Source organism: Betta splendens, chromosome 11 (genome assembly GCF_900634795.4).
Source record: "Betta splendens chromosome 11, fBetSpl5.4, whole genome shotgun sequence".
Lineage (NCBI taxonomy): Eukaryota > Metazoa > Chordata > Actinopteri > Anabantiformes > Osphronemidae > Betta > Betta splendens.
This window is the reverse complement of record NC_040891.2, coordinates 1,100,968-1,126,555: the sequence shown is the minus strand read 5'-3', so window position 1 is coordinate 1,126,555 and position 25,588 is coordinate 1,100,968. Positions and strand designations below refer to the sequence as shown.

At 44.1% G+C, this 25,588-nt stretch overlaps 1 protein-coding gene across 18 annotated transcripts; it reads left to right on the top strand.

The window, feature by feature from the left end:
* The first annotated feature begins 394 nt into the window (after positions 1-394).
* Positions 395-24,224, top strand: atat1 (alpha tubulin acetyltransferase 1). Of its 18 annotated transcripts, XR_008696086.1 has the most exons (13): positions 396-782; positions 7,119-7,179; positions 8,210-8,301; positions 8,490-8,547; positions 8,656-8,769; positions 13,418-13,519; positions 15,808-15,853; positions 16,215-16,257; positions 16,868-16,942; positions 19,135-19,348; positions 21,089-21,174; positions 21,902-21,974; positions 22,570-22,708. XR_008696086.1 is itself a non-coding variant. In XM_055512790.1 (12 exons), exons 1-12 carry the CDS (start codon positions 691-693, stop codon positions 22,844-22,846), a joined length of 1,299 nt encoding a protein of 432 aa, XP_055368765.1. In that variant the 5' UTR covers positions 395-690; the 3' UTR covers positions 22,847-24,224. The 18 variants fall into 18 exon arrangements, 17 of the variants coding, with proteins under 17 accessions (XP_055368765.1, XP_055368763.1, XP_055368768.1 ...); XM_055512790.1 differs by lacking the exon at positions 16,215-16,257 and having other exon boundaries at positions 395-782; positions 16,871-16,954; positions 22,570-24,224; XM_055512788.1 differs by lacking the exon at positions 16,215-16,257 and having other exon boundaries at positions 395-782; positions 16,868-16,954; positions 22,570-24,224.
* Positions 24,225-25,588: the final 1,364 nt, after the last annotated feature.

Genomic DNA, 25,588 nt, shown 5'->3' with positions numbered 1-25,588 from the left:
CGTAAGTATCGCGCGAATCGCGCACTTAAACCATAGCGACGGCTCATTTGACCGCAGTGCGATACCTAGGAGAATAAGCAGTTCTGATAATCGGTTGATATACATTTACAATATAATAGCGTTTAGTGTACCTTGGGGCTAATTTTGCAATTAAGAAAATATTTGAGATTTTGATCATTTTTGTATTTACTAAAAGTAATAAACTAAACCAAAGTTAGAGTACATAAATACTCAAATATCTATATATAATATATCTAAAGTACTATAGCAGTGTTGGTATGATTTCTAAATAATAGGTGTCGTGTTAGGAAGTTAACATCTTTTTCACCCTGTACTTTGCCATTTTTAAATGATCGGCACTGTAGAGCAGATTGACTCCCTTGTGTTTTACAAACATTACGGTTAACGTTGCTACTAAAGCCGACACAATAGATCGGTAGTCAGTGACAACGCAAGTGGAGTGACTGTTTCTGGTTTAACCTATTATACAGTGTCGCTCAAATCCGGCCAGTGCTATAATAAAGCGCTGCTAGCCGATAAATGCTACTAGCAAGTAATCTCTTTTGTGGGTAGATACCGTTTTTCAAAGCTATATCAGCTACTAGCTGGCTAGCTAGTGTGGCATCATATTGCTTTGTGACTGTGTGTTGCTCCTTGCGTTACGTTACACCTGTCTGGGTAATCTGAGGTATGGAGTTTCCTTTTAATATTAATCACTTATTCTCTGAGAGAATCTCCGTCTTGGACGAAGTCCTTGTTGCAGGTCGTAAATCCGTTGGAAGGTACGTTGTGATCTGATTTGTCATGTGTTTGTAGTGATGGCTAGTTAGCATGTCTCTCTCTGCACCTAGAGTACCGACATTCAATAGTTTAATTAGCTTGTCTGGATACGTCGGAAAGTAATGCCAAACTCAAACAGTAATAAGAATAAGTATAAGAAAACCTTTAATAGTCCCGCAGTGGGGAAATTACCTCTCACAACAGCAGTACAGATGAGCAAGAATACAGGTACAGAACAGTTTGTGTTGGCACAGTACAAAGCAGTACAGTACAGTTAGAGTGAGTATGAGGTCATTGCAGGGTTATTGCACAGTAATGGGTATAAGATTTGTACCGGTAACAATATACATGATTGTTCACAGATTTACACAAATATTGTGCAGAGCAGGTTGCTATATAAACCACTGATGCAGTGGGTGAGTGACTGTGGTGGGATGTGGTCAACAGTTCTGATTGTACAGTCTGACAGCAGCAGGTAGGAAGGATCTACGATATCTCTCCTTCACACAGCGAGGGTGGATCAGTCTGCTACTGAAGCTGCTCTCCAGAGCAGACAGTGAGTCCTCCAGTGGGTGAGAGACCTGGTCCATGATGGATGTCAGTTTAGCCAGGACCCTTCTCTCACCCACCTCCTGCACCGTGTCCAGAGTGCAGCCCAGGACAGAGCTGGACTTTCTGATGATCCTGTCCAGTCTCTTCCTGTCCCTCGCTGTGATGCTGCTGCCCCAGCAGACCACACCGTACAGGACGGCTGATGCCACCACAGAGTCATAGAAGGTCTTCAGGAGTGGCCCCTTCACTCCAAAAGACCGCAGTCTCCTCAGCAGGTAGAGTCTGCTCTGACCCTTCCTGTACAGTGCATCCGTGTTATGAGTCCAGTCCAGTTTATTGTTCAGATGCACTCCCAGGTACTTGTAAGAGTCCACTCTCTCAATGTCCCTTCCCTGGATGTGCATCGGTGGGATGAGAGCAGGCTGCTGTCTGCGGAAATCCACCACCATCTCCTTCGTTTTCCCTACATTGATCAGGAGGTGGTTCCGCTGGCACCAGTCCACAAAGTTCTGAGTGAGTCCTCTGTACTCTGCATCGTCATCATCAGTGATCAGTCCGACGATCGCAGAGTCATCAGAGAACTTCTGCAGAACACAGCTGTCCGTGTTGTGTCTGAAGTCTGACGTGTAGAGGGTGAAAAGGAAGGGGGCCAGTACAGTCCCCTGTGGGGCCCCCACACTGCAGGTCAGAGTGTCAGACACACAGTCCCTGGCTCTCACAAACTGAGGCCTGTTTGTGAGATAGTCCATAATCCACTCCGTCAGATGAAGGTCCACACCAGCCTCCTCCAGTTTGTGTTTCAGAAGCATCGGCTGGATGGTGTTGAAGGCACTGGAGAAGTCAAAGAACATGATCCTCACAGTGCTGCCGGGCTTCTCTAGGTGGGAAAGGGCTCGATGTAGGAGGAAGATGACGGCGTCGTCTACTCCTATGCCGTGTCGGTAGGCGAACTGCAGCGGGTCCAGGTAGGTTCCCACTGCAGAGCGGAGGTTACCCAGGACCAGTCTCTCCAGTGTCTTCATCAGGTGTGATGTCAGAGCCACTGGTCTGAAGCTGCTGGGGTCTTTGGCGTGCGGTGTCTTGGGCACTGGTACCACGCAGGAGGTCTTCCAGAGCTGTGGTACCACCCTCAGCTTGAGGCTCAGGTTGAAGACATGCTCCATAACTCCACACAGTTCGCCTGCACAGGACTTAAGGAGTCTGGAGCTGATGCCGTCTGGTCCAGCTGCTTTCCTGGCCTTGATCTTCCTGAGCTCACTTCTCACCTGGGTGCTGGAGAAGGATAGGGGTGGAGGGAGTGTCTTAGGTGGTGTGAAGTGAGGGGTTGAGGAAGTGACTCAGTGTGGTGTGAAGTGAGGGGGTGTGGTTGGGATGAGTCACCAGTCGTCAGGGCTGAGGGTAGAGGGCTTTGTGTAAAGGTGTGAAGGGCTGTGGGGGCTGGTAATCCAGTGGTATGAGGTGACAAGAGGTTCGGAGGCAGGCTGGGAGGTGTGAGTGGGTGCTTGGTCAAACCTATTAAAGTGTGAGTTCAGCTCGTTGACCCAGCTCAGGTCCCCCTCAGCCTGTGGGTGTGGAGCTTTGAAGCCTGAGATGGTTTTCAGGCTCCTCCACACCTCACTGACATTGTTCTGCTGCAGCTGCTCCTCCATCTTCCTCCTGTAGCTGGACTTCCCCTCACGGATTTTCCTCCTCAGCTCCTTCTGCACCCTCCTCAGCTCCTCCCTGTCCCCTGATTTAAATGCTCTCTTCTTCTCCTTTAGCAGAGCTTTAATATCAGGGGTGACCCATGGTTTGCTGTTGGTGAAACACCGAACCCGCCTGGTGGGAACAGTGTTTTCACAGCAGAAGTTTATGTAGTCCGTTACACAGTCTGTTATTGCGTTAATGTCCTCCCCATGTGGGTCGCAGAGCTCCGTCCACACAGTGGTGTTAAAACAGTCCCTGAGAGCCTCCTCGCTCTCAGCTGTCCACCTCTTCACTGTGCGGGGCACCACCGGCTGCCTGTGTACAACAGGTTTATACACAGGCAGGAGATGCAGGATGTTGTGGTCAGCTCTGCCCAGTGGTGGGAGGGAGGATGCAGCGTAGGCCTCTTTGGTGTTGGCATAGAATAAGTCCAGTGTTTTATTGTCTCTGGTGGGGCAGGTCACATACTGGGTGTATGTAGGCAGAGCAGCTGAAGGAGGTACATGGTTAAAGTCCCCAGAGATCAGGAAGAGGGCCTGTGGGTGCTGTGTTTGCAGCCTGCTGGTGACTGAGAGCAGGGTCTCAGAAGCTGTGTCAGCGTTAGCGGAGGGTGGGACGTACACAGCAATTATTATAACGTGTGTGAACTCCCTTGGCAGGTAGAATGGCCTCATGCCCACCGCTAACAGCTCAATGTCTCTGTTACACAGCTTCATTTTGACAGTGCAATGTTGTGGCATACACCACCTGATGTTCACAAACACAGCCAGACCCCCTCCCTTCCTCTTACCGCTGTTCTCCGTTCTGTCCGCACGTAGCAGATGAAAATTGTCCAGTGCGACAGTCGAGTCCGGGATGAGTGACGTCAGCCAGGTCTCCGTGAACAGCAGGACGCTGCTCGTTCTGTACTCCGGCTGGTACCGTGTGAGCGCCGCGAGCTCGTCGATCTTGTTGGCGAGAGATCTCACGTTCCCCATGATAACGGAGGGGACAGCGGGCCTGAAGCGTCTCGTTTTCTCCCGTCGTAGTTTTCCAGCGCGGCGCCCCCGTCGGGACTTCACCAGCACCTCAGCGGTGATCTCGTGTCTGTCTCTGGGCAGAACTACGGCGCTGCGCAGCGCGATCAGCTGCTCCGCGGTGTAAACAATGCGCGCTCTGACCCCGACGCACATCGTAGCTTTAAAAACAGCGTTTGTACTGCGCCAAACTTAGAAAAACTATAAAAAAAGCTGTGTACAGGTTGTGTACACTAATGTTACTAACAAATCTGTCAGATAGCGTGTTTATCTGTATTTATTCATATATGAGTGCATTCTGTCCTGTCCTGTGTGGAAGCTTTGGTCTTGTCTTCTGTTGTTATGTTTCTCCAAATGTAGAACCATGCATGTAAAATCAGATGCATTTCCGGTGTTCCGTATTAAGTCGCGTCCACGTTAACTGGCGACCGACTTCCAGATGCCGCCCCGGTTGCTCTTAGTTACGGCAGCTGTTTGTAGCAGGAAGGACGCATGTTAGCTGTCCACGCCGATGCCGTGCCAATGTTGTGTTAATGTCTTGTCGTCTGTAAATAATAGTACACTGTACACTGTACTTATAGATACGCAAGTGGCTAAAGGAAAGTGAGGACTGAGTGCTTCCAATAAAGGATCAAATGTCAAATCTCTGCGTTTTGTCTTCGGAGCCTTGACTGAGTTCAATACTGATCAATTATAAATAAAAACATTCAGAAACACTTTGTGAAATAAACAAAAACAGGCTTAAGTCCACGTACGGAACCACTGCGCCACAGGTAGATCTGCCCTTAGCGTCTCGCATTACACGTATCTAACGAGCATAAGGTGGTCACGCGCAACAACAGCAGCAGCCAGGTTAACTTGCGACCACTTTGAGTCGATGTTACGATAAATCCGGTTGTTTTATAAAGTGTTTTCATTTGCTACGTTGGCACCAGCAGCTGTTATCGTGTGTCTGTTGTTACTGTGTTGTCAGCTCTCACATTTAACTCCTCTTTTGTGTCGTGTTTGTGACACGGTCACTTCAACCTTGTGCGGAAGCGGAGCAGCGTCTCATTCATACGTTTGCTCTAGTTCAACATATAAGCAGCGTTGCTCGCTATTGGTTTTCTTGTCCGTGAGCATTTCTGTACGGCATCAAACGATTTGGCGAGAATTAAAACGTCAGTGCGCAGCAACGAGTCACGTTCAACGTTGAGAGGAAGAGTCACAGCCAGCCAGTAGCTGTTTACGTCTGGATTCAGACGCGACACAGGTTGACAGATACAGGTTGACAGACTGGTCACAGGTTAATTTGTGTGTGTGTGTGCGTGTGTGTGCGTCTGTGTGTTATGTACGCATCTGAACATTTTCAAGGCTCCACTTAAATTATACAAAATGTCTTGGAAAAGGAAGTCCTCCTGTAAAATGTTAAGAATACGATAACAAGAAAATGATCTTGTTATCACTAAGCTGTACAGACGACAAAACATCGTTAAGGCATCGACGAGGACAGCTAACTCGCTTTTCCCCACTTCAACACCGGTCCGTGCATGAATTACAATTCATTATTTATGTGTAAAATGAACATTGAATAACATCCGTATGCGCTGTTTCGTTTCAGTAAGTCGGTAAAACACATTACAGTATTGTCATACAGTATTACAGTATGACATGGAACTTTTAAATACTAATAAATCCTAAACTGTACAGCAAAAGTACAGAAACATTTAAGTCATAGTGAACCAAAGGCTCCTCAGTCTCCTCAGCAGGTGAAGGCGACTCTGGCCCTTCTTTTATAGGGCGTTTGTGTTCTTAGACCAGTCCATTTTATTGTTAAGGTAAACACCCAGGTATTTAACAGTGTCCACAGTCTCAATGTTTGAGCCGTGGATGTTCACTGGTGCGTGAGGTGGAGGGGACCTCCTGAAGTCAAGCACTAACTCCTTTGTTTTGCCTGTGTTAAGGATCAGGTGGTTATTCTCACACCAGCTCTCAAAGTCAGTAATGACCCCCCTCTACTCCTGCTCGCCCCCTAGGTGGAAGTGGTGGGATTTGTATTTAAAGTCTGATGTGTACAGTGTGAACAGAAAAAGGGTGAGCACAGTCCCTTGAGGTGCCCTCGTGCTGCAGACTACTACATCACACACACAGTCATGCAGCCCCACAAACTGTGGCCTGTCTGTGAGGTAAGTTATAGTCCAAACAGCCAGATTTTGGTCCACATCTGCCACCTCCAGCTTCCTCCTCAGCAGTCATGGCTAATTGGTATTGAAAGCACTGGAGAAGTCAAAAAACATGACCCTCACAGTGCTCGCAGGGGACTACAGGTGAGACAGGGCCCAATGCTGCAGGTAGATGACGTTTTCCACCCCGATGCCTAGTCAATATGCAAACTTCAGCGGGTCCAGTGCTGAGATAACCTGGGTGCGTAGGTGACTGATGACGATCCTCTCCATGGCCTTCATCAGATGAGAGTTTAAGGCGATGGGTCTGAAGTGTTTCGGCTCCTTAGGACAGGGTACCTTTGCAACTGGAACCAGACAGGAAGTCATCCAGAGTACGAGTCTCTCCAGGCTGAGGCTCAGGTTGAATATGGAGAGGATCACCTTACTAAGCTGGTCTGCACACTCCCTAAGGACCCTGGAGCTGATGTTATCAGGGCCTGTTGCCTTCCCGGCCTTGGTCTTCCTCAGTTCCCTCCTAACCTTGTTCAGAGGCAGAGGGGGGTTGTGGGCTTTTTGTTGCAGTCGGAGGAAGGGCAGGGTGGACTGCATGGTGCTGAGGTGTGACCAGCTGGGAGGAAACACCTGGTCTGGAGAGGTGTGAAGAGGGGGCCGTGGTGATGGAGACTGGGGACTGGGCAGAATCAAATCCAATAAAGAACAGGTTTAACTCATTTGGCCAGGCTTAGTCACCCGTGACCTGGCCGTCATTTCCAGCCTCACCGTGGCCTAAGATGTTTCTAAGATGTTCTTTCTACACATCAGACATGGCTCTTCTCAAGGCGATGCTCCGACCTCTTCCTGTAGCTGTCCTTGCATCTCCTGATTTTATATTTAAGTCAGTTTCTTTGTTATTCACTGCTTATCATGTTTTGCTTTACAGGCCGGATCATCAGGCCAACATAGCCACAGTCATTGATGAACTTGGCAAAGCCTCAGCAAAAGTAAGTTTTATGTGGGTTTATGAAATTTTATTAAAGTTTTCAAGAGTTTATACGTAACCTCTCAGAAGGCAGAAGTCGAAAACCTCTGTTCCACATCATCCGTACTAACGTGTGCATACAATAGTAGCAGTTCTAACTTTAACACTGATGTTGCACATGCCTGTAGGGCAAAAGTGTGATCTGCTCAAATTTATGGTATACAGTTATACCCCACAACCAAGTAATCTATCAGGAAAACTTTTATCAAATCCCTTCCCAAATTTGTATTTGATTGATTTACAAATGTGATCATGTTTGCAAATCTGTAAAAGCAATTTTGAGCGTATTTCATACTTGGCACAAATGTGTGTTGTGCAAGCTGCACATGCAGTCAACGCTCACTAATGTGTTAACTTATCTCAAATACACATTGTACATACTCTGTTGTTTTAGTATATACGTTAAAAAGTACACACCCTTGGTTCACATTAGACTCTATATGTTCCTATCCGCTGCTACTGTAGGCGGTGGATTGTATTAGTGGCCTGGTAGCTCAGTAGGTAGTAGGCATTGGTCTGGTTTTGCAGAAGGTCCCTGGCTCAATCCCCGCTTCTGGCACCAGGTGTGTCCTTGATTAAGACACTTTACAGTGGCTCCCCAAGCATCCCAATGTGGCAGCTCTCCCCCAGGGGATAGTTCAAATGCAGAGATACATTTCCCCACTGTGGGAGGGGATTTCCTTTATTTGCTGAAATATCAGGCAGGATGACAAAGCGTATTGTACTCTGGAGTGAGTATAAAGTTGGTGACCTTTTTTAAGAGTCATGCCAAGGGTTAGACATTTTCCTGGACTGGTTGAGGTGAGAGGATAATGAAGAGAGAAAAGCCCCTAAACTGAAGAATTATATGGGATCATTTGCCTACGTGTACCACATTACAAGCACAGGATTTGCTTGAATCAGTGATGTTCGTACAGACGGTAATGCCTAGTACTTTCGCTGTATTATTTCTTTTTGCTACTCATAACTATGATGGATTCCCATTTCTACAGGCTCAACAGCTCCCAGCATCTATAACAAGTGCGTCCAAGATGCAGTCTCAGAAGCACCAGCTGTACCTGCTGAAGGATGGAGAGAGAAATGGGTATGTCAGGTCATTACACACACACACTCTCAGATATAATATACATACACGTCATTTGAACAACTTAAGCCAACCCTACTCTGTTCAGATGAGCAAAATGGACAACTAGGTTGATTCACTATTTATTGTAATTTCATACCCCTCAAACCCAAATCAAACATGTTGGCCATTTTTTTCCCTGCATACAGGGGACGTGGTGTGCTTGTGGGATTTCTCAAGGTTGGCTACAAGAAATTATTTCTGCTTGTGAGTCAACACTCTTCTTTTCGAGTTTGTCATAATTCACTGATTCTATATATAAATGTGTTTCTTTTATCACCAGTATTGATGTGCTTGTTGTATTCTCCTTTAAAGGACCAACAGGGTGTACACATAGAGGCAGAGCCACTGTGTGTTTTGGATTTCTACATAGCAGAGAGCCTGCAGCGACATGGTTATGGACTTGAACTGTTTGATTTCATGCTACAGGTGAATGATTCCCTCACTCAGATTAATAGTAGTGGTAGTAGTAGTAGTAGTAGTAGTAGTAGTAGTAATTGCCAATTTTATATAAATTTTATATATATATATATATATATATATATATATATATATATATATATATATATATATATATATATCATGGAAGATGTGAATGCAGCATTGAGAGCGATCCCTACCACAACAATCACAGAAACCAATGAGCTGATATACGCTTCAGCATCAGTGATCCTAGAGGTGCTTGGCCATAAGAGCAACCATGGGAGCCATGAGAAACAATACCCACCATGGAATCGAAGGTTGGAGGCAAAAATCAAGGCAGCTCGGAGGGAAGTGAGCCAAATGACAGAGGCCCAGAGAGGTGCAATGAAAGACCAATGCCCAAGAGGTACAGCCAGCCAGATGACCATACCTGAAGCACTCGAAACTGCCCAAGCAAAGGCTACAAGCCTTGGCCAGCCGCCTAAAGAGATACACCAGAGATAACGAAGCCAGAACGAATAAAACCGGCTGTTCGCAACACAACCTGCGAAAGTGTACTCTCATGGCAGGGTAATAACAACAAGCAGACCCACCAAGGCTGGAAACTGAACAGTACTGGAAGGGTATATGGGGAAAGGGAGGCATCACACAACAGAGATGCACAGTGGCTGGTGGATCTGAGGGAAGACCACAGCCAACCTCCCTGAACAGAAGCCAGTGACTATCACAGTGGCAGACATCCAACATAGAGTCTCAGGTATGAAAAACTGGACAGCACCTGGCCTGACATTGATCCACCCCTACTGGCTAAAGAAGCTCACTGCAATCCATGAGCGCCTGGCAGCACAATGAACCAGCTGCTAAGGGATGGGACTCACCCTGAATGGCTAACCGAAGGGCGAACGATCCTGTATAATGAAGGATCCCTCAAGGTTACAGTCCATCCACTACCGGCCAATAACCTGTCTCTCCACAAATGGAAGCTCATGTCAGGCAATCATCGCAGCTAAGATAAGTTGGCACATAGCCAATACATGAGCGAAGCACAGAAGGGCATTGGTAAGGATACCAGAGGAGCCAAAACACCAACTCCTGGTAGACAGAACAGTCGCCCAAGACTGCAGAATGCGACACACCACCTGTGCACAGCCTGGATCGACTACAAGAAAGCCTATGACTCAATGCCACCACATGGATCACTGAATGCTTGAGCTGTACACATCAACAGAACCTAAGGTGCCTTCATTGCAAACTCGATGAGGTGTGGAGAACCACCCTTGAAGCCAATTGGAAGCCACTTTCCCAAGTATCCATCAAATGTGGCATATACCAAGGAGATGGCACTGTCCCCACTGCTGTCTCTGCATAGGTCTGAAACCCCCTCAGCCAATATAAACAAGACTGGCTATGGATACCGACTCCGGAAGTGGGGGGCCACCATAAGTCACCTCCTCTACATGGATGACATCAAGCTGTACGCCAAGAGTGAGCGAGACAATCGACTCGCTGATCCACAACACCAGGATCTACAGCTCGGACATCGGATGTCATTTCGGACATCGAGAAATGTGGGAGGATGGTGACAAAGAGAGGCAAGGTAAGACACACAGAAGGGGTCTCACTCCCAGAAGGAACAATAGCAGACATTGAGGACAACTACAAGTACCTTGGAATACCACAAGGCGAACGGGCAACCTTGAACAGGCAACAAGGAATGCGGCAACAGCCAAATACCTCCAACGAGTAAGGCAAGTCCTAAAGAAGCCAGCTCAATGGCAAGAACAAATCCCGGGGCAATAAACAGCTACGCTCTGCCAGTGATCAGATACCCTGCGGGAATAATAAGGTGGCCAAAGGAAGAGATACAGACCACAGATGTTAAGACACGAAAGCTCCTCACCATGCATGGAGGGTTCCACCCCAAATCCAGCACCCTGAGACTGTACGCTAGCCGCAAGGAAGGAGGAGCCGAGGACTAGTGAGCAGGGTGAGGAGCCACTATCCGGGATGAAACATCCAAGATCCATAAGTACATCAAGGATAAGGCTCCCAACAGATGACGTGCTGAGTGAATGTCTCAGGCAGTGGAGAACAGAGGATGAGATGCTGGAAGAGGGACCATCATGGGAGGACAAGCCCTTGCACGGGATGTACCACCGGAACATAACTGAAGTGGCTGATCTCAACAAATCCTACCAATGGCTTGAAAGGGCGGGCTGAAGGACAGCACAGAGGCAACTCATCCTGGCTGCACAGGAGCAGGCCCTGAGCACCAGAGCCATAGAGGGCCCAGATCTACCACACCAGACAAGACCCAAGGTGTAGACTGTTGCAAAGAGGCCCAGAGACGGTCCAGCACATAACTGCAGGGTGTAAGATGCTGGCAGGCAAAGCATACATGGAACGCCATAACAAGTGGCTGGCATAGTATACAGGAACATCTGCGCGGAGTATGGACTGGAAACCCCAAGGTCAAAGTGGGAAACACCTCCCAAGGTGGTAGAGAATGAGCGAGCCAAGATCCTGTGGGACTTCCAGATCCAGACTGACAGAATGGTAATGGCGAACCAACCAGACATTGTGGTGGTGGATAAAGAGCAGAGGAAAGCCGTAGTGGTGGATGTGGCAATACCAAGCGATGGCAACATCAGGAAAAAGGAACATGAGAAACAAGAGAAATACCAAGGGCTCAGAGAAGAACTGGAGAAGGCTTGGAAGGTGAAGGCCACAGTGGTGCCTGTGGTGATCGGAGCACTGGGGGCTGTGACCCCCAAACTGGAGGAGTGGCTACAACAGATCCCTGGAAAAACATCCGAAATCTCAGTCCAGAAAAGTGCAGTCCTAGGAACAGCAAGGATACTGCGCAGAACCCTCAAGCTCCCTGGCCTCTGGTAGAGGACCCGAGCTTGGAAAGTGTATGAGACCACCCGCGGAGGGTGAGATTAGAGTGTGTATATATATATATATATATATCCTCTGGGAGGATGGTGACAAAGAGAGGCAAGGTAATCCACACAGAAGGGGTCTCACTCCCAGAAGGAACAATAGCAGACATTGAGGACAATTACAAGTACCTTGGAATACCACAGGCAAACGGCAACCTTGAACAGGCAACAAGGAATGCGGCAACAGCTAAATACCTCCAACGAGTAAGGCAAGTCCTAAGAAGCCAGCTCAATGGCAAGAACAAATCCCGGGCAATAAACAGCTACGCTCTGCCAGTGATCAGATACCCTGCGGGAATAATAAGGTGGCCAAAGGAAGAGATACAGACCACAGATGTTAAGACACGAAAGCTCCTCACCATGCATGGAGGGTTCCACCCCAAATCCAGCACCCTGAGACTGTACGCTAGCCGCAAGGAAGGAGGCAGAGGACTAGTGAGCGTGAGAGCCACTATCCAGGATGAAACATCCAAGATCCATAAGTACATCAAGGATAAGGCCCCGACATATGACGTGCTGAGTGAATGTCTCAGGCAGTGGAGAACAGAGGATGAGATGCTGGAAGAGGGACCATCATGGGAGGACAAGCCCTTGCACGGGATGTACCACCGGAACATAACTGAAGTGGCTGATCTCAACAAATCCTACAATGGCTTGAAAGGGCTGGGCTGAAGGACAGCACAGAGGCACTCATCCTGGCCGCACAGGAGCAGGCCCTGAGCACCAGAGCCATAGAGGCCCAGATCTACCACACAGACAAGACCCAAGGTGTAGACTGTGCAAAAGAGGCCCCAGAGACGGTCCAGCACATAACTGCAGGGTGTAAGATTGCTGGCAGGCAAAGCATACATGGAACGCCATAAACCAAGTGGCTGGCATAGTATACAGGAACATCTGCGCGAGTATGGACTGGAAACCCCAAGGTCAAAGTGGGAAACACCTCCCAAGGTGGTAGAGAACGAGCGAGCCAAGATCCTGTGGGACTTCCAGATCCAGACTGACAGAATGGTAATGGCGAACCAACCAGACATTGTGGTGGTGGATAAAGAGCAGAGGAAAGCCGTAGTGGTGGATGTGGCAATACCAAGCGATGGCAACATCAGGAAAAAGGAGCATGAGAAACTAGAGAAATACCAAGGGCTCAGAGAAGAACTGGAGAAGGCTTGGAAGGTGAAGGCCACAGTGGTGCCTGTGGTGATCGGAGCACTAGGGGCTGTGACCCCCAAACTGGAGGAGTGGCTACGACAGATCCCTGGAATAACATCCGAAATCTCAGTCCAGAAAAGTGCAGTCCTAGGAACAGCAAGGATACTGCGCAGAACCCTCAAGCTCCCTGGCCTCTGGTAGAGGACCCGAGCTTGGAAAGTGGATGAGACCACCCGCGGAGGGTGAGAATAGAGTGTGGTATATATATATATATATATATATATATATATATATATATATATATATATATATATATATATATATATATATATATATATATATATACACATATATACTTATAGCTAAGTCAACAAGCATTTAAAGTTTTACAATATGAAATAAAAATTAAAGGTCATGAATCCTTGCTACTCACAGTAATTGACAACTTTGGAAACCTGTGGAAATGCAACACCAGTAATGCTAATCTACAATGAAATGTGGTCATCAGCTACACTGTGTGTAATGCTTTCAGTAACTGCCTCTTATCTCTCTGTCCACTGTAGCACAAGAATTTGGAACCAGTGATGATGGCATATGATAGGCCCTCACCCAAATTCCAGTCTTTCCTCTCAAAGCATTACTGTCTGACACAAAGTGTTCCTCAGGTACCATCTGTACATTTCTATCAGTGTACAGTGGGTACAAAAAGTATTGAGACCCCCTTAAAATGTTCACTCTTTGTTATATTGCAGCCAATTACTAAAATCATTTAAGATCTTTTTTCTTTTAAATTAAAAAATAAAAACTGAAATATCACATGGTCATAAGTATTCAGACTTGTCTGTGACACCCATATTTAACTAAGGTGCTGTCCATTTCTTCTGATCATCCTTGAGATTGTTCTACACCTTCATTTGAGTCCAGCTTTGTTTGCATACTGATTGGACTTGATTAGGAAAGCCACACTACAGCTCACAGTGCATGTCAGAGCAAATGACAATCAAAGCAACTGCCTGAAGAGCTCAGTGGCAGAATTGTGGCAGGGCACAGATCTGGCCAAGGTTACAAAACCATTTCTGCTGCACGTAAGGTACCTAAATGCACACAATGGCCTCCATAATCCTTAAACGGAAGACGTTTGGGATGACCATGACTCTTCCTAGAGCTGGCTGTCTGGCCAAACTGTGATGTTGGCGAGAAGAGCCTCTGAGAGAGAGACGAAGAAGAACCCAAAGATCACCGTGGCTGAGGAGAAAGTTGCAGAAAGTCAACCATCACTGCACCCCTCCACCAGTCGGGGCTTAATGGCCGTGCCCCAACTCCTCAGTGAAAGAGACATGAAAGCCTGCATGGAGCTTGCTAAAAAACAACTGAAGGACCCCAAGATGGTGAGAAATAAGATTCTGTGGTCTGATGAGACAAAATTAGAACATTTTGGCCTCAATTCAAAGTTGTATGTGTGGCCGTCAGACTGGGTCAAAGGTTCACCTTGCAACAAGACAATGATCTTAAGCACAGCTAAAATAACAGTGGCTTCATAACAACTCCATGACCCAGCCAGAGTCCCAACTTAAACTTAATTGAGCATCTCTGGACAAACCTGAAAATGACTGTCCACCAACATTTACCATCCAACCTGACAGAACTGGAAAGGATCCCCAAATCCAGGTGTGAAAAACCTGTTGCATCATTCCCAAAAAGACTCATGGCTGTATTAGCTCAAAAGGGTGCTTCTACTAAACACTGAGCAAAGGGTCTCAATATGTATGACCATGTGATATTTGAGTTTTTCTTTAATAAATCTGCAAAAAATGTCCGTAATTCTGTTTTTCTGTCAATATTGGGTGCTGTGTGTACATTAATAAGAAAAAAATGAGAGCAAATGATTTTAGCAAATGGCTGCAATTTTGAAAAATTTAAGGGAGGCTGAATACTTTCCGCACCTACTGTATGTCTTTCTTTTGGCCGTCTATCTTTCTCACTTTCTCACAGCTGTACTAAGGAGAGCTCTCCAGTACTACACCTATCTTAAAAGTAAATCACTAAGTGTGAGTGTGTTTGCATAAGGCAAGGTACACTTAAAATAAAAATAATAATGTAAAAACATGGAACAAAGCCAGAAGTCCCATCTTACCATGGGTCTTTACACCAGGTATTGGTTGGCTATTTGGCTGGCTCTCATTGTGCTGTATATTGCACACTACTTTTTGCCACTACAGCCTTAAGATATGTGTAAATAAATTGTGCTAGTGTAGATATAACATTTTTAGATTAGATTTGTTATGATAGCCTTACAGAAAGCAGGAAATGCTCCCTTTGCACCTATCAAAAGTTCCTTAATGTCAAAGTCAGCACTATTACTGTACACTGAAAGAATATTTCAGTTTAAATAGTATTTAAATCAACTGTCAGTGTCTGGAACTGCTGGTGCAACCAGTATGGCACGTTTATGGCAGAGTAAGTCCGTCTAAGTTTCTATACAACATCTGCTACTGTACCTGTACCTTCTTGTTGTAGTGGTAAACCATACAGTAAAACGTGAGCAGTTTCGAAACCATCTACTGGACTTTACTGATCTTGTACTTTGCATTTGTTGCCAAAGCCCCATTTTGGGGTTGTGCCCTAGAATTGCATTATTGGTGCTAGAAATGGGGCTGGGTACTGCATTTACACCCCTTGAAGAACAGCAGAAGGGACAGATGCTCTGTCTGTCTGTACAGGGGTTCCAATTTTGCATTAATCTACAGTTTACATTTCAAGCCTGTATTGAAATTTTGATTTTAGGACAGTAGTCAACAAAAAGGCAGGTTCTAACCATATGTGTTCAATTTTAATAAGACAGAACAACTATGACAGCAGTGTTTCCATAAAGGTTTTATTGAAATGCTATGTATAAACAAATACTTACAGAGAACAGTATTGGTTTTCTTGACTTTACTTTTCTTCTTTCCAGGTCAATAATTTTGTGGTGTTTGAGGGCTTCTTTCTCAACCGAGCAGGTACTGTAATGTGTCATTACTGTGACATGCTTTGGTTTTCATTCTTTTTATTGATTGACCTTTGACATATGCTGATGTGGCCATTCTTATTAACCCAGTGTTTCCCATTGCCCTCTGTTTCCTTTTCCTTTTTTGGAAAACAACACTGTGAATTGCTAGATCTAATCACTGCCCAATACATGTTGCATGTCATGACTTTTAGCATCAGAAAAGACTCGTATGTGTAGCAGTGTTTACAGTGTAATTGAAAACCATAATTGCCTTCATCAGAAGTTTAAATTTGATAAGGGCCCGTGACCCAGGACAGCTGATCTGCTTCCATTCCAGTTCCAAATTATGTTGTTTTGCCAAACTCTCCTAGGCTCACCGTCCTCTCTTATGGCTCAGGGGATGTACAGCTTTTTGTAAGACATTTCTCTTTTGTGTTGTCATTCGCTCCCCAGCACTTTGTTCCCTTTCCCCTTCTATAGTCCTAAAGCCTATAGATACAGTAGCTCCACAATATGTGTGTGACACATGTTTTTCCCCCAATGCTGGTTTACATGCCATGTTGTGAACTCTGGGTGTCTGAATACCCCTAGAAAATACCACTGCCTCAAAATCCAATGACCACCTGATTCACTGAATGCCTGCCTGTTTCCCCACAACTACCCTTCTCAAACCTGCAAACCATTTTATATTTAAACATGACCGGTGTTATTCAGTTATATGATTGCCACCACTTACACTTTGCTAGTTTGCATTCACTGTCTCTATCTAGTTATGTGATGCTGCTTGTTGAAGAGTGATTATTGCTGATTTTAAAGTGAACCGTTTATCCAGTACTTTATGTTTATATATTTACATCTAGGCCACAGATCTACTTAAAAACTTGAATAATTGATTTTAATGGATTCACAGTAAAGTCAAGTGCTGAACTGTTTCTTCTGACTAAATGTACAGTAAGAGGTACAGTCCTGACAGAGTAAATTCTATTCTGTTTGGACCCAAGTCTAACTGTGTTCCTCTCCATAGCAGCCCAGCTGAGAAAGGTTCCCCTAAAAAAGACGGATGGAGAGATCAAACCCTACTCTTTACTGGAAAGAGAAGGTAAACACTTGTGTGCGTACCACACACTGACCTTAAACAGACCACCAGATGGAAAATGCTGTTTTAACACTGACTAAAGTTACACGTTAACAGATACAGTCAGGACCATAAATATTTGGACAGAGAAACATTTTTTCAAATTTTGTTTCTGTACATTACCACAGTGAATTTTAAATGAAACAACTCAGATGCCATTGAAGTGCAGACTCTCAGCTTTAATTCCATGGGTTGAACAAAAAGATTGCATAAAAATGTGAAAAACTAAAGCATTTATTAAACACAATCCCTTCATTTCATGGGCTCGTAAGTAATTGGACAATTGACTTCCATGCTATTGCATGGGCAGGTGTGGACAATTCCCTTGTTATGTCATTATGAGTGAAGCAGATAAAAGACCTGGAGTTGATTAGAGGAATCGTGTTTGCATTTTGAAGATTTTGCTGTGAACAGACAACATGCGGTCAAAGGAGCTCTCCATGCAGGTGAAACGAGCCATCATTAAGCTGAGAAAACAGAAAAAAACATGGGAGAAATTGCTACAGTATTAGGAGTGGCAAAATCAACAGTGTGGTACATCCTGAGAAAGAAAGAAAGCACTGGTGAACTTAGCAACGCAAAAAGACCTGGACGTCCACGGAAGACAACAGTGGTGGATGATCGCAGAATCATTTCCATGGTGAAGAGGAACCCATTCACAACAGCCAACCAAGTGAACAACACTCTCCAGGAGGTAGGCGTATCAATATCCAAGTCTACCATAAAGAGAAGACTGCATGAAAGTAGATACAGAGGGTACACTGCAAGGTGCAAGCCACTCATAAGCCTCAAGAATAGGGAAGGCCAGATTGGACTTTGCTAGAAAGCATCTAAAAAAGCCAGCACACTTCTGGAAAAACATTCTTTGGACAGATGAAACCAAAATCAACCTCTACCAGAATGATGGCAAGAGAAAAGTATGGAGAAGGCATGGAGAAGCTCATGATCCAAAGCACACTACATCATCAGTAAAAACACTGTGGAGGCAGTGTGATGGCCTGGCGTGCATGGCTGCTAGTGGCACTGGGACACTAGTGTTTATTGATGACGTGACACAGGACAGAAGCAGCCGAATGAATTCTGAGGTGTTCAGAGACATACTGTCTGCGGCAGATCCAGGTGGAATGCAGTCAAACTGATTGGGCGGTGTTTCATAATACAGATGGACAACGACCCAAAACATTACAGCCAAAGCAACTCAGGAGTTTATTAAAGCAAAGAAGTGGAATATGCTTGAATGGCCAAGTCAGTCACCTGATCTTAACCCAATTGAGCATGCATTTCACTTGTTGAAGACTAAACTGCAGACAGAAAGGCCCACAAACAAACAGCAACTGAAAGCCGCTGCAGTAAAGGCCTGGCAGAGCATTCAGAAGGAGAAAACCCAGCATCTCGTGATGTCCACGAGTTTAAGACTTCAGGCTGTCATTGCCAACAAAGGGTTTTCAACCAAATATTAGTAATGACCATTTTATTTTCAGTTATTTCATTTGTCCAATTACTTACGAGCCCATGAAATGAAGGGATTGTGTTTAATAAATGCTTTAGTTTTTCACAGTTTTATGCAATCTTTTTGTTCAACCCATGGAATTAAAGCTGAAAGTCTGCACTTCAATGGCATCTGAGTTGTTTCATTTAAAATTCACTGTGGTAATGTACAGAAACAAAATTAGAAGAAATGTGTCTCTGTCCAAATATTTATGGTCCTGACTGTATCTATGCTACCGTAAATGTACAGCAATGAAGATGTTAAGTTCATGAACTACGAACTACTGTTTATATGGACAATAGTGGGTACTGTAGATTGTATGAAGGAAGTAACCAAGGAAACTACACTAGGCATATGTGGAATTCCAATGAAGTGGATTATCTTCTGTTGCAGTACCACGGGCAGCACAGAGTCACCACATTACAGTAAAGGGGCGTGTAGCCAGGTGACTTCTATCCATGCTTCAATTCCATAGTCTCCCTTAATATTTTAACAAGCAGAGATGTCACAAGGCCAAAATAAAGTGTTTTTTCATTACTATATTGCTGGAGCGCTTTAAGCAGTAGATTGCATGTTCTGGTTGGAACATTCGCTGTCTGGGACTTTTTAGACGAACTATACCATCAGGTGTGCATATCATTGAAATGACTTGTTACTTCCTCTTCAGCGGTGCGTCAGGAGCAGAGGGCACTTCCGTGGCCATTTGCTCCTCCTCACTCCCCCCAGCTGTTGGTATCCTCCCAGTTCTCCCACCCCCAGAGTACAGCGTCCTCCCCCAGCAAGGCTGCCACTCGATCGGACCCAGCGTCTGCCCTTGGGAGCAGCAGGGAGCAGAGCCCACAGTCCCCGTTAATCGAGCGCTGCAGGGCAAGACGCACCAAGTAAGAAACATCAAACATAAGCAGGAGCTTAGCAGTAGTTGGATGAGGGCGCGCGCACAGTCTTCTAAATCTGTCAATTAAAATTTAGTCTAGGATATTTGTGAACACATCGGTGTGTAGCATGAATGTTTTATTTATATAGAAGTGATAAATCAGAGTCTGTGTGAGCTCATATACTGTATAGCCAAAGGTATTCGCTCACCCATCCAAATAATCAGAAACAGCCATAGTTGTATAAATTCAAGCACCTAGGCATGCAGACTGTTTTTTTTACAAACATTTATGAAAGAATGGGTCTCAGTGAATTCCAGAATGGAACTGTGACAGGATGTCACCTCTGCAACAAAGTTATGAAATTTCCTCACTTCTAAATATTCCACAATAGACTGTCAGCTGTATAATAAGAACATTGAAGCGTTTGGGAACGACAGCAACTCAGGCACAAGTGGTAGGCTACGCAAACTAAAGGAGTCAGCGGATGCTGAGGTCCACAGTGCAAAGAGGTCCCAACTTTTTGCAGAGTCAATTGCTACAGACCTCCAAACTTCAGTTGGCCTTCAAATTAGCTCAAGAACAGTGCGCAGAGAGCTTCAGTCCTGAGCTCAACCCAAACACATTTGGGATGAATTAGAGCAGAAACTGAGAGAAAGGGCTTCTCATCCAGCATCAGTTTATGAGCTCACAAATGCACCTCTGGAAGAATGGTCAAGAATTCCCATAAACACTATCTAAACCTTGTGGACAGCCTTCTCAGAATAGTTGAAGCTGCTATAGCTACAAAGGGTGGACCGACATCATATTGAACTCTATGGATTAGGAATGGGTTCATATGCGAGTCACGGCAGGTGAGCCAATACTTTTGGCAATATAGTGTATCACGCGTCCTAGTTGTACTGTGCCTGAGCCTCAGTCTCTGAGTGCAGGTCTTGTTCATTATGAATCTTGATGATCTACATGCAGTACAGTGAAAATGAAGTTTAGCACTAATAGTGCCAGAAAGGCCCCCTGCTGGCAGTGAGTTAACGCAGTCTGGTACATTGATGCTGATTCCTTCTGTCACACATTACTTTGGCTTTCTAAATCCTGTGTCTGTCTTTTTTCTCCTTCCCCTCACATTGGGTTTGTTTTACACATTCTTCCACATTTTTTCTGTTTGTTTAATTGTGTTTCCTTTAACTGTCTTCGCAACCTGGCCAGTTCCCTTAATGGATCTCAGCTGGGCTTCCATTGACCAGCCTCTGACTGGCACTGCTGCCTCTTCTCTTTGAAAGAATGGTTGCAATGCTGATTTTAGGATTAGTTGCTTGTGTGACATGGACAACTTTTTCAATGTGGTCATTGTTTCCACAAAACTTTACCTTTTGTGTCTGCCTGTTTTACAACCAATTAAACCAACCAAACACGTACATGTGTGAGTTTGCTTTTTGTCACACGACTGTTATATATATGATGTTAATACCCAGAAGAACTTCATATACTATAAGAGAAAGCTGTGCTCTTGTTCCTTGGTTGTTTTATTTTTTGTGTTTAGTTTAATTGATACATCATATGAATTTTTAATTTTTAAATTTCATTTTTGTCCTCAGTTGTTTAACTTAATCTTTCATTTTTTTGTCCTCCTCCTCAATGTGCCTTGGCATTCACTTCCATCTCTTGCACTTCCCTTCTTTTTTCCCTTCTGTATGTTTTTGGTTTTCTTCTCGCACCCCTTCCTGGCTCTGGCTGTTGTTTCTTTGGTAGCCAACGGTGTCTAGTTGCCAAATGCGTCCTCTACAGTCGACACATGGACAGCAGAGATGTTGGGCCGATGGAGGGACACTTGCCAGGTAAAATGCATGTTTATGGCAATAAAACACTGGTTGGACTTATACCTAGAAATCAGACTGACCTTGTGATTTACACAGAAAAAAAGTAGTACTTAATATTATTATATTAAATGGTTAAAATGCATCAATAAGTAAAAGATTTTGTGTCCACAGCATCTTTACCAGATGACCATAATAATTATGTCATCATTATTGATTGCAATATATTTGCTGAAGGAATCGCATGATAATTCATGTAGGTGATTGTTTGTGACACTTGAATCTGTTGCATGTTTTTGGCTGTGATGTGATGAAATGTGTAATCCTTGTCTAGTAAGTGTATTACAGCATTGCTGTATTACTATTTAGTGGCACCTGGATCTGGTTGAGAATCATAAAGACATTTTACCTGTCATCATTCTGGGGGGAATTGACCTGTAGGTTGTTGTTTGAGTTATTCCATACACGTTTCTGTCTTGTAAGCCAATGGTGTAACTAACATGCTTTTGATTGATGGGATGAAACATTTTTAAGAACCTGATCAGCTTCACTAGAATAAAGCCTTTTAATAATAATAATAATAATAATAATAATAATAATAATAATAATAATAATAATAATAATAATAATAATAATAATAATAATAATAATAATAATAATAATAATCTAACTGATCAATAGACGGGTGCAGTGTAGAAACGCAGGTTTCCGCTAGTTCCTCATGTGTGAGTACCTTGTTCCTCCTCAGGTGTGAGACCAGTGGGGGATAAGTCACACACAGACACACACAGCTTGTCCAGTACTCATACACTACAAAGCAGGTATTTACCCCACTACACTACTGTAGTTCTCTCACTTGTTCATACGTTTTGGAGTGTTTGGCTTTAATGTTGTTTGTCTTGGAGGTTTATAAACCTGAGAAGGACATCTGGTGGTTAAGTGGCTCAGTTTACTGTATGTGCAGAGATTTGTGACTAAATAAGAGTCAGTCCATTGTGTTTTTCTGCTGTGTCTTTTTAACTGTAAATTTTAGGCCTACAGAAGGTTTGTGTTGTACAGTTTTCCATCTGCTGGGTCAACAAGCTGCCTAGTTTCCACAAGTCTTTGCACCCAGCTGCTTGTTGTGCGTGCAGTCTGGTTAAAAATAAAGTTCTACGATAGGTCCAACAAATAACATGTTAACTCTCATGGTTGAGCAAAGGTTTAAAGGAGACATCCTGTTTGCAACTATGGCTCTGCATTGTATACTGTGAAATTAATATAAAACGCTCTTCCACATATTCCTCCTGGGCATTTAGTCACGTGTCTGTACCTGAATTTGTGAATACAGTAACATTTAAGCCTATGTGTTACCCCCTTACCTTTACCCTTAACCTTTCTTCCACTCACCCTGTATTGTCATGCCCTTTCACCCAGGTCCCAGGCGCTTTTACCTTTGTCTGCATCCAAGGATGGCATTCGCAGCCTGACATTTCTGAGCAGCAAAGACACACATCTGGATACAAAATCTAAACACAGTTGTTCTAAAGGGGTGACACAGCCTCTAGCAGGAAACATGTTTGTTAACCAGAGAGTAATGGAGCGGAAGAGCCAGACAAGCCAACAAGGCTGGTCGTGGACTGTAGGAGAGAACTGCTGCACTGCCCAGTCTGTGAAGCAAAAACAGGAATACAGAGGCACCAGGCCCTGGTGATCTGGAACGTTACTGACTGCTTGGTATGGAATTCTATCAAGGTAAATCAGTAATAAATACAATGATTGATCTTTAACTTCTGTTTTAGTCCAATTATTTCATTGTTAAAAAATAATTTCATCACTTTTGGCGAGGCATTAATTTGTGGCATCGCATATGGAAACTACAAAAACACAAATGGTCTATTTTTTTTTGTTGTTCTTTTGAGCCACAATTCAAAAGCGATGTCTGATTTTCATTGGTTAATTCTTAGTCATTTTTATTTATTACTTGTGTTACTTTCTAGATACTTCCATGACCATTGTGGGTTTTTCTTTTCATTATGACATAGAACCACAAATTTTGCCCACATGTGTAACTCAGAGATCAACAGACTAAACTACTAGAAAGACAGTGGTTTGAACACATGAAACCTACATATCATAAAAGACACAGTTTACACTAAAAAGAACCTTGAGTTGCTTGAATCACAAATGCTAAACCAGTGACATTCAGGTCTCCCCATAAAAGCAAGGCACCGGGTCAAGAAGCAATTAGCATTGAATTTATATTGTTTTCTTTTATATCAGTAAATCCACTCTTTGAAATGATTTGTTAGCCTTTTGGCCTCTGGTCGATCCTGTCTTTCTAATGAAAACTAATATTTCATTAGTGCAAAGCAGAAAACTTACAGAGTGTGGTGGGAATGTGGTTGAATTAACTTTATCTTATTAATAGAACAGATTAATTACTATGGCTCCTTTTCTGGTTATAAAATCAGCTCAGAGTCCTTTTCAAACGAGCCCTCCCCAACTTTTCAACCCATACTACCTACTAAAAAGCTTTATAAGGCTCAGGGAGGACAACAGACAAGGCCCAAGGTAGAACAGACGGACACTCTTGGTGCTGATGCCCTCGGGTCATGGCATCCAAGTCTGTCTGGAGAGGCAGCTCAAGATCATACATAGGCCATATGTTTCTCCTAAAGCTAAAATGCTTAAATGTAAAGCTACAAGATTTTTCTTGTGGGTCTGCTCCCTTGTCAGCAAGTCTGGATTTCAACTGCTCTGCAATTGAACATGTCAACTATATCTTGTGTCAGCAAGGGCGTGTCTGCTGGGATTATAGGATAGTTAATAAAGACTCAGGACTTTAATAAAGACTGATACTGTGCCTATAAAGGTTAGGGTTATGGCTGTATAATGAAGCGCAGCTCAGTCAGTGGCAGCAAACAGTGACAGGTATTATCCCATTTGAAATTTGTTCCTCACAACATTGTGTCATTTATAGTTGTTGGTATAATTTTGTTTAAATCTTTACTCAGTGACCAACATACTGTATATGTTTGTAAGATAAGTTAATAGAACTTATTAAGTTAATAAAAAGAGAAGACACTGACTACAGTTGCCATTTATGTGCATGTTTAACAGTATTAGATTTATTGATTTATTGAAGTCACAATCTTCTTTGTTCATGAAACAAACCAATTAGTCAAACTTCTAAATTGTCTAAAGGACATAACAGGCTGGAAGTCTCAATTGAATTTTATTTATAACGCTACAATTCATAACAGTTATCTCAAGGCACTTTACAAAGGTAAGGTTTAAGACCTTACACAACTCAACAAATCCCAAATACAGCAAGCCTTTATATGTAACCGAATACAGATAAGTTTAAATTTAATTATAATTGGACATCAACAGTGGAGGAAAAAACTCTCTCTAACGAGGAAGAAACCTCCAGCAGAACCGGCTGGATGTGGGCAGCCATCTTCTTTGACCGGTTCTGGTGAGGGGAGAGAGAGAGAGAAAAGCACAGCAACAAAAAGTAATGGATTCACGACTGCCCATCGCAATTGTGATGAAGTAAGTATTTTAAATTCCAATCTAGATTGATGTGGAGCCATAGAGAGAAGCTCTATGGTGAAAAGTGAAACTTGTATATTATATTCATTCATTACCCCACAGACTGTTACATTTCAAATGTTTATTTCTTTTAATTGTGATGATGAAAACGTAATGAAACATCAAAGGAAAACCTCAAATTCATGCCGTGCCGCATTGCAGCAGTAATTCAGGCAAAAGGAGTGCTGTACATGTACAAACATGTAGGAACATGTACAAACATGGGCATGTACAAACTTTTGAGTAGTCCTAGATTTCTACAAATCCTTTGTGAAAGTAATAGTCAAATTTTGAGATACTGAATTTGGTATTTTTATTAGTTTTCAGTGTGTAATAAATGAATTTAACCTTATGAACTCCGCAACTAGGAGTGTCCAGAGAGAGCTGTCAGTCAAAATTAGGGAGGTATGTGGTAGGGAAGGTGGTTTACAGGAGGAAACTGGAACACAGACTCCAGAACAACAACACCAGGGAAGTGTGGAGGGGTATGAGGACCATCACCGGCTACAAGTCCAGCAGCCAGGTGATTGAGGGGTCCAAGGACCGGGCCAACGAACTTAATAACTTCTTTAAGAAATTCCAGGTTGAGTCTCTAAGCCCCCCACTGTTTGCGATGGACCCCCCTTCACATCACCCACAGGGCTCATCCACCTTACACACCATCACAGCAGATCAGGTGAGAAAGGAGCTGAACAGCTTCATCCAAAAAGGCTGCAGGACCTGATGGAATCAGCCCAAGGGTGCTGAAAGTCTGTGCTCCCCAGCTGTGTGGTGTCCTCCAACATATCTTCAACCTGAGCCTGCAGCTGGAGAGAGTTCCTCTTGGGTGGAAAAAGTCATGCATTGTGCCAGTGACGCC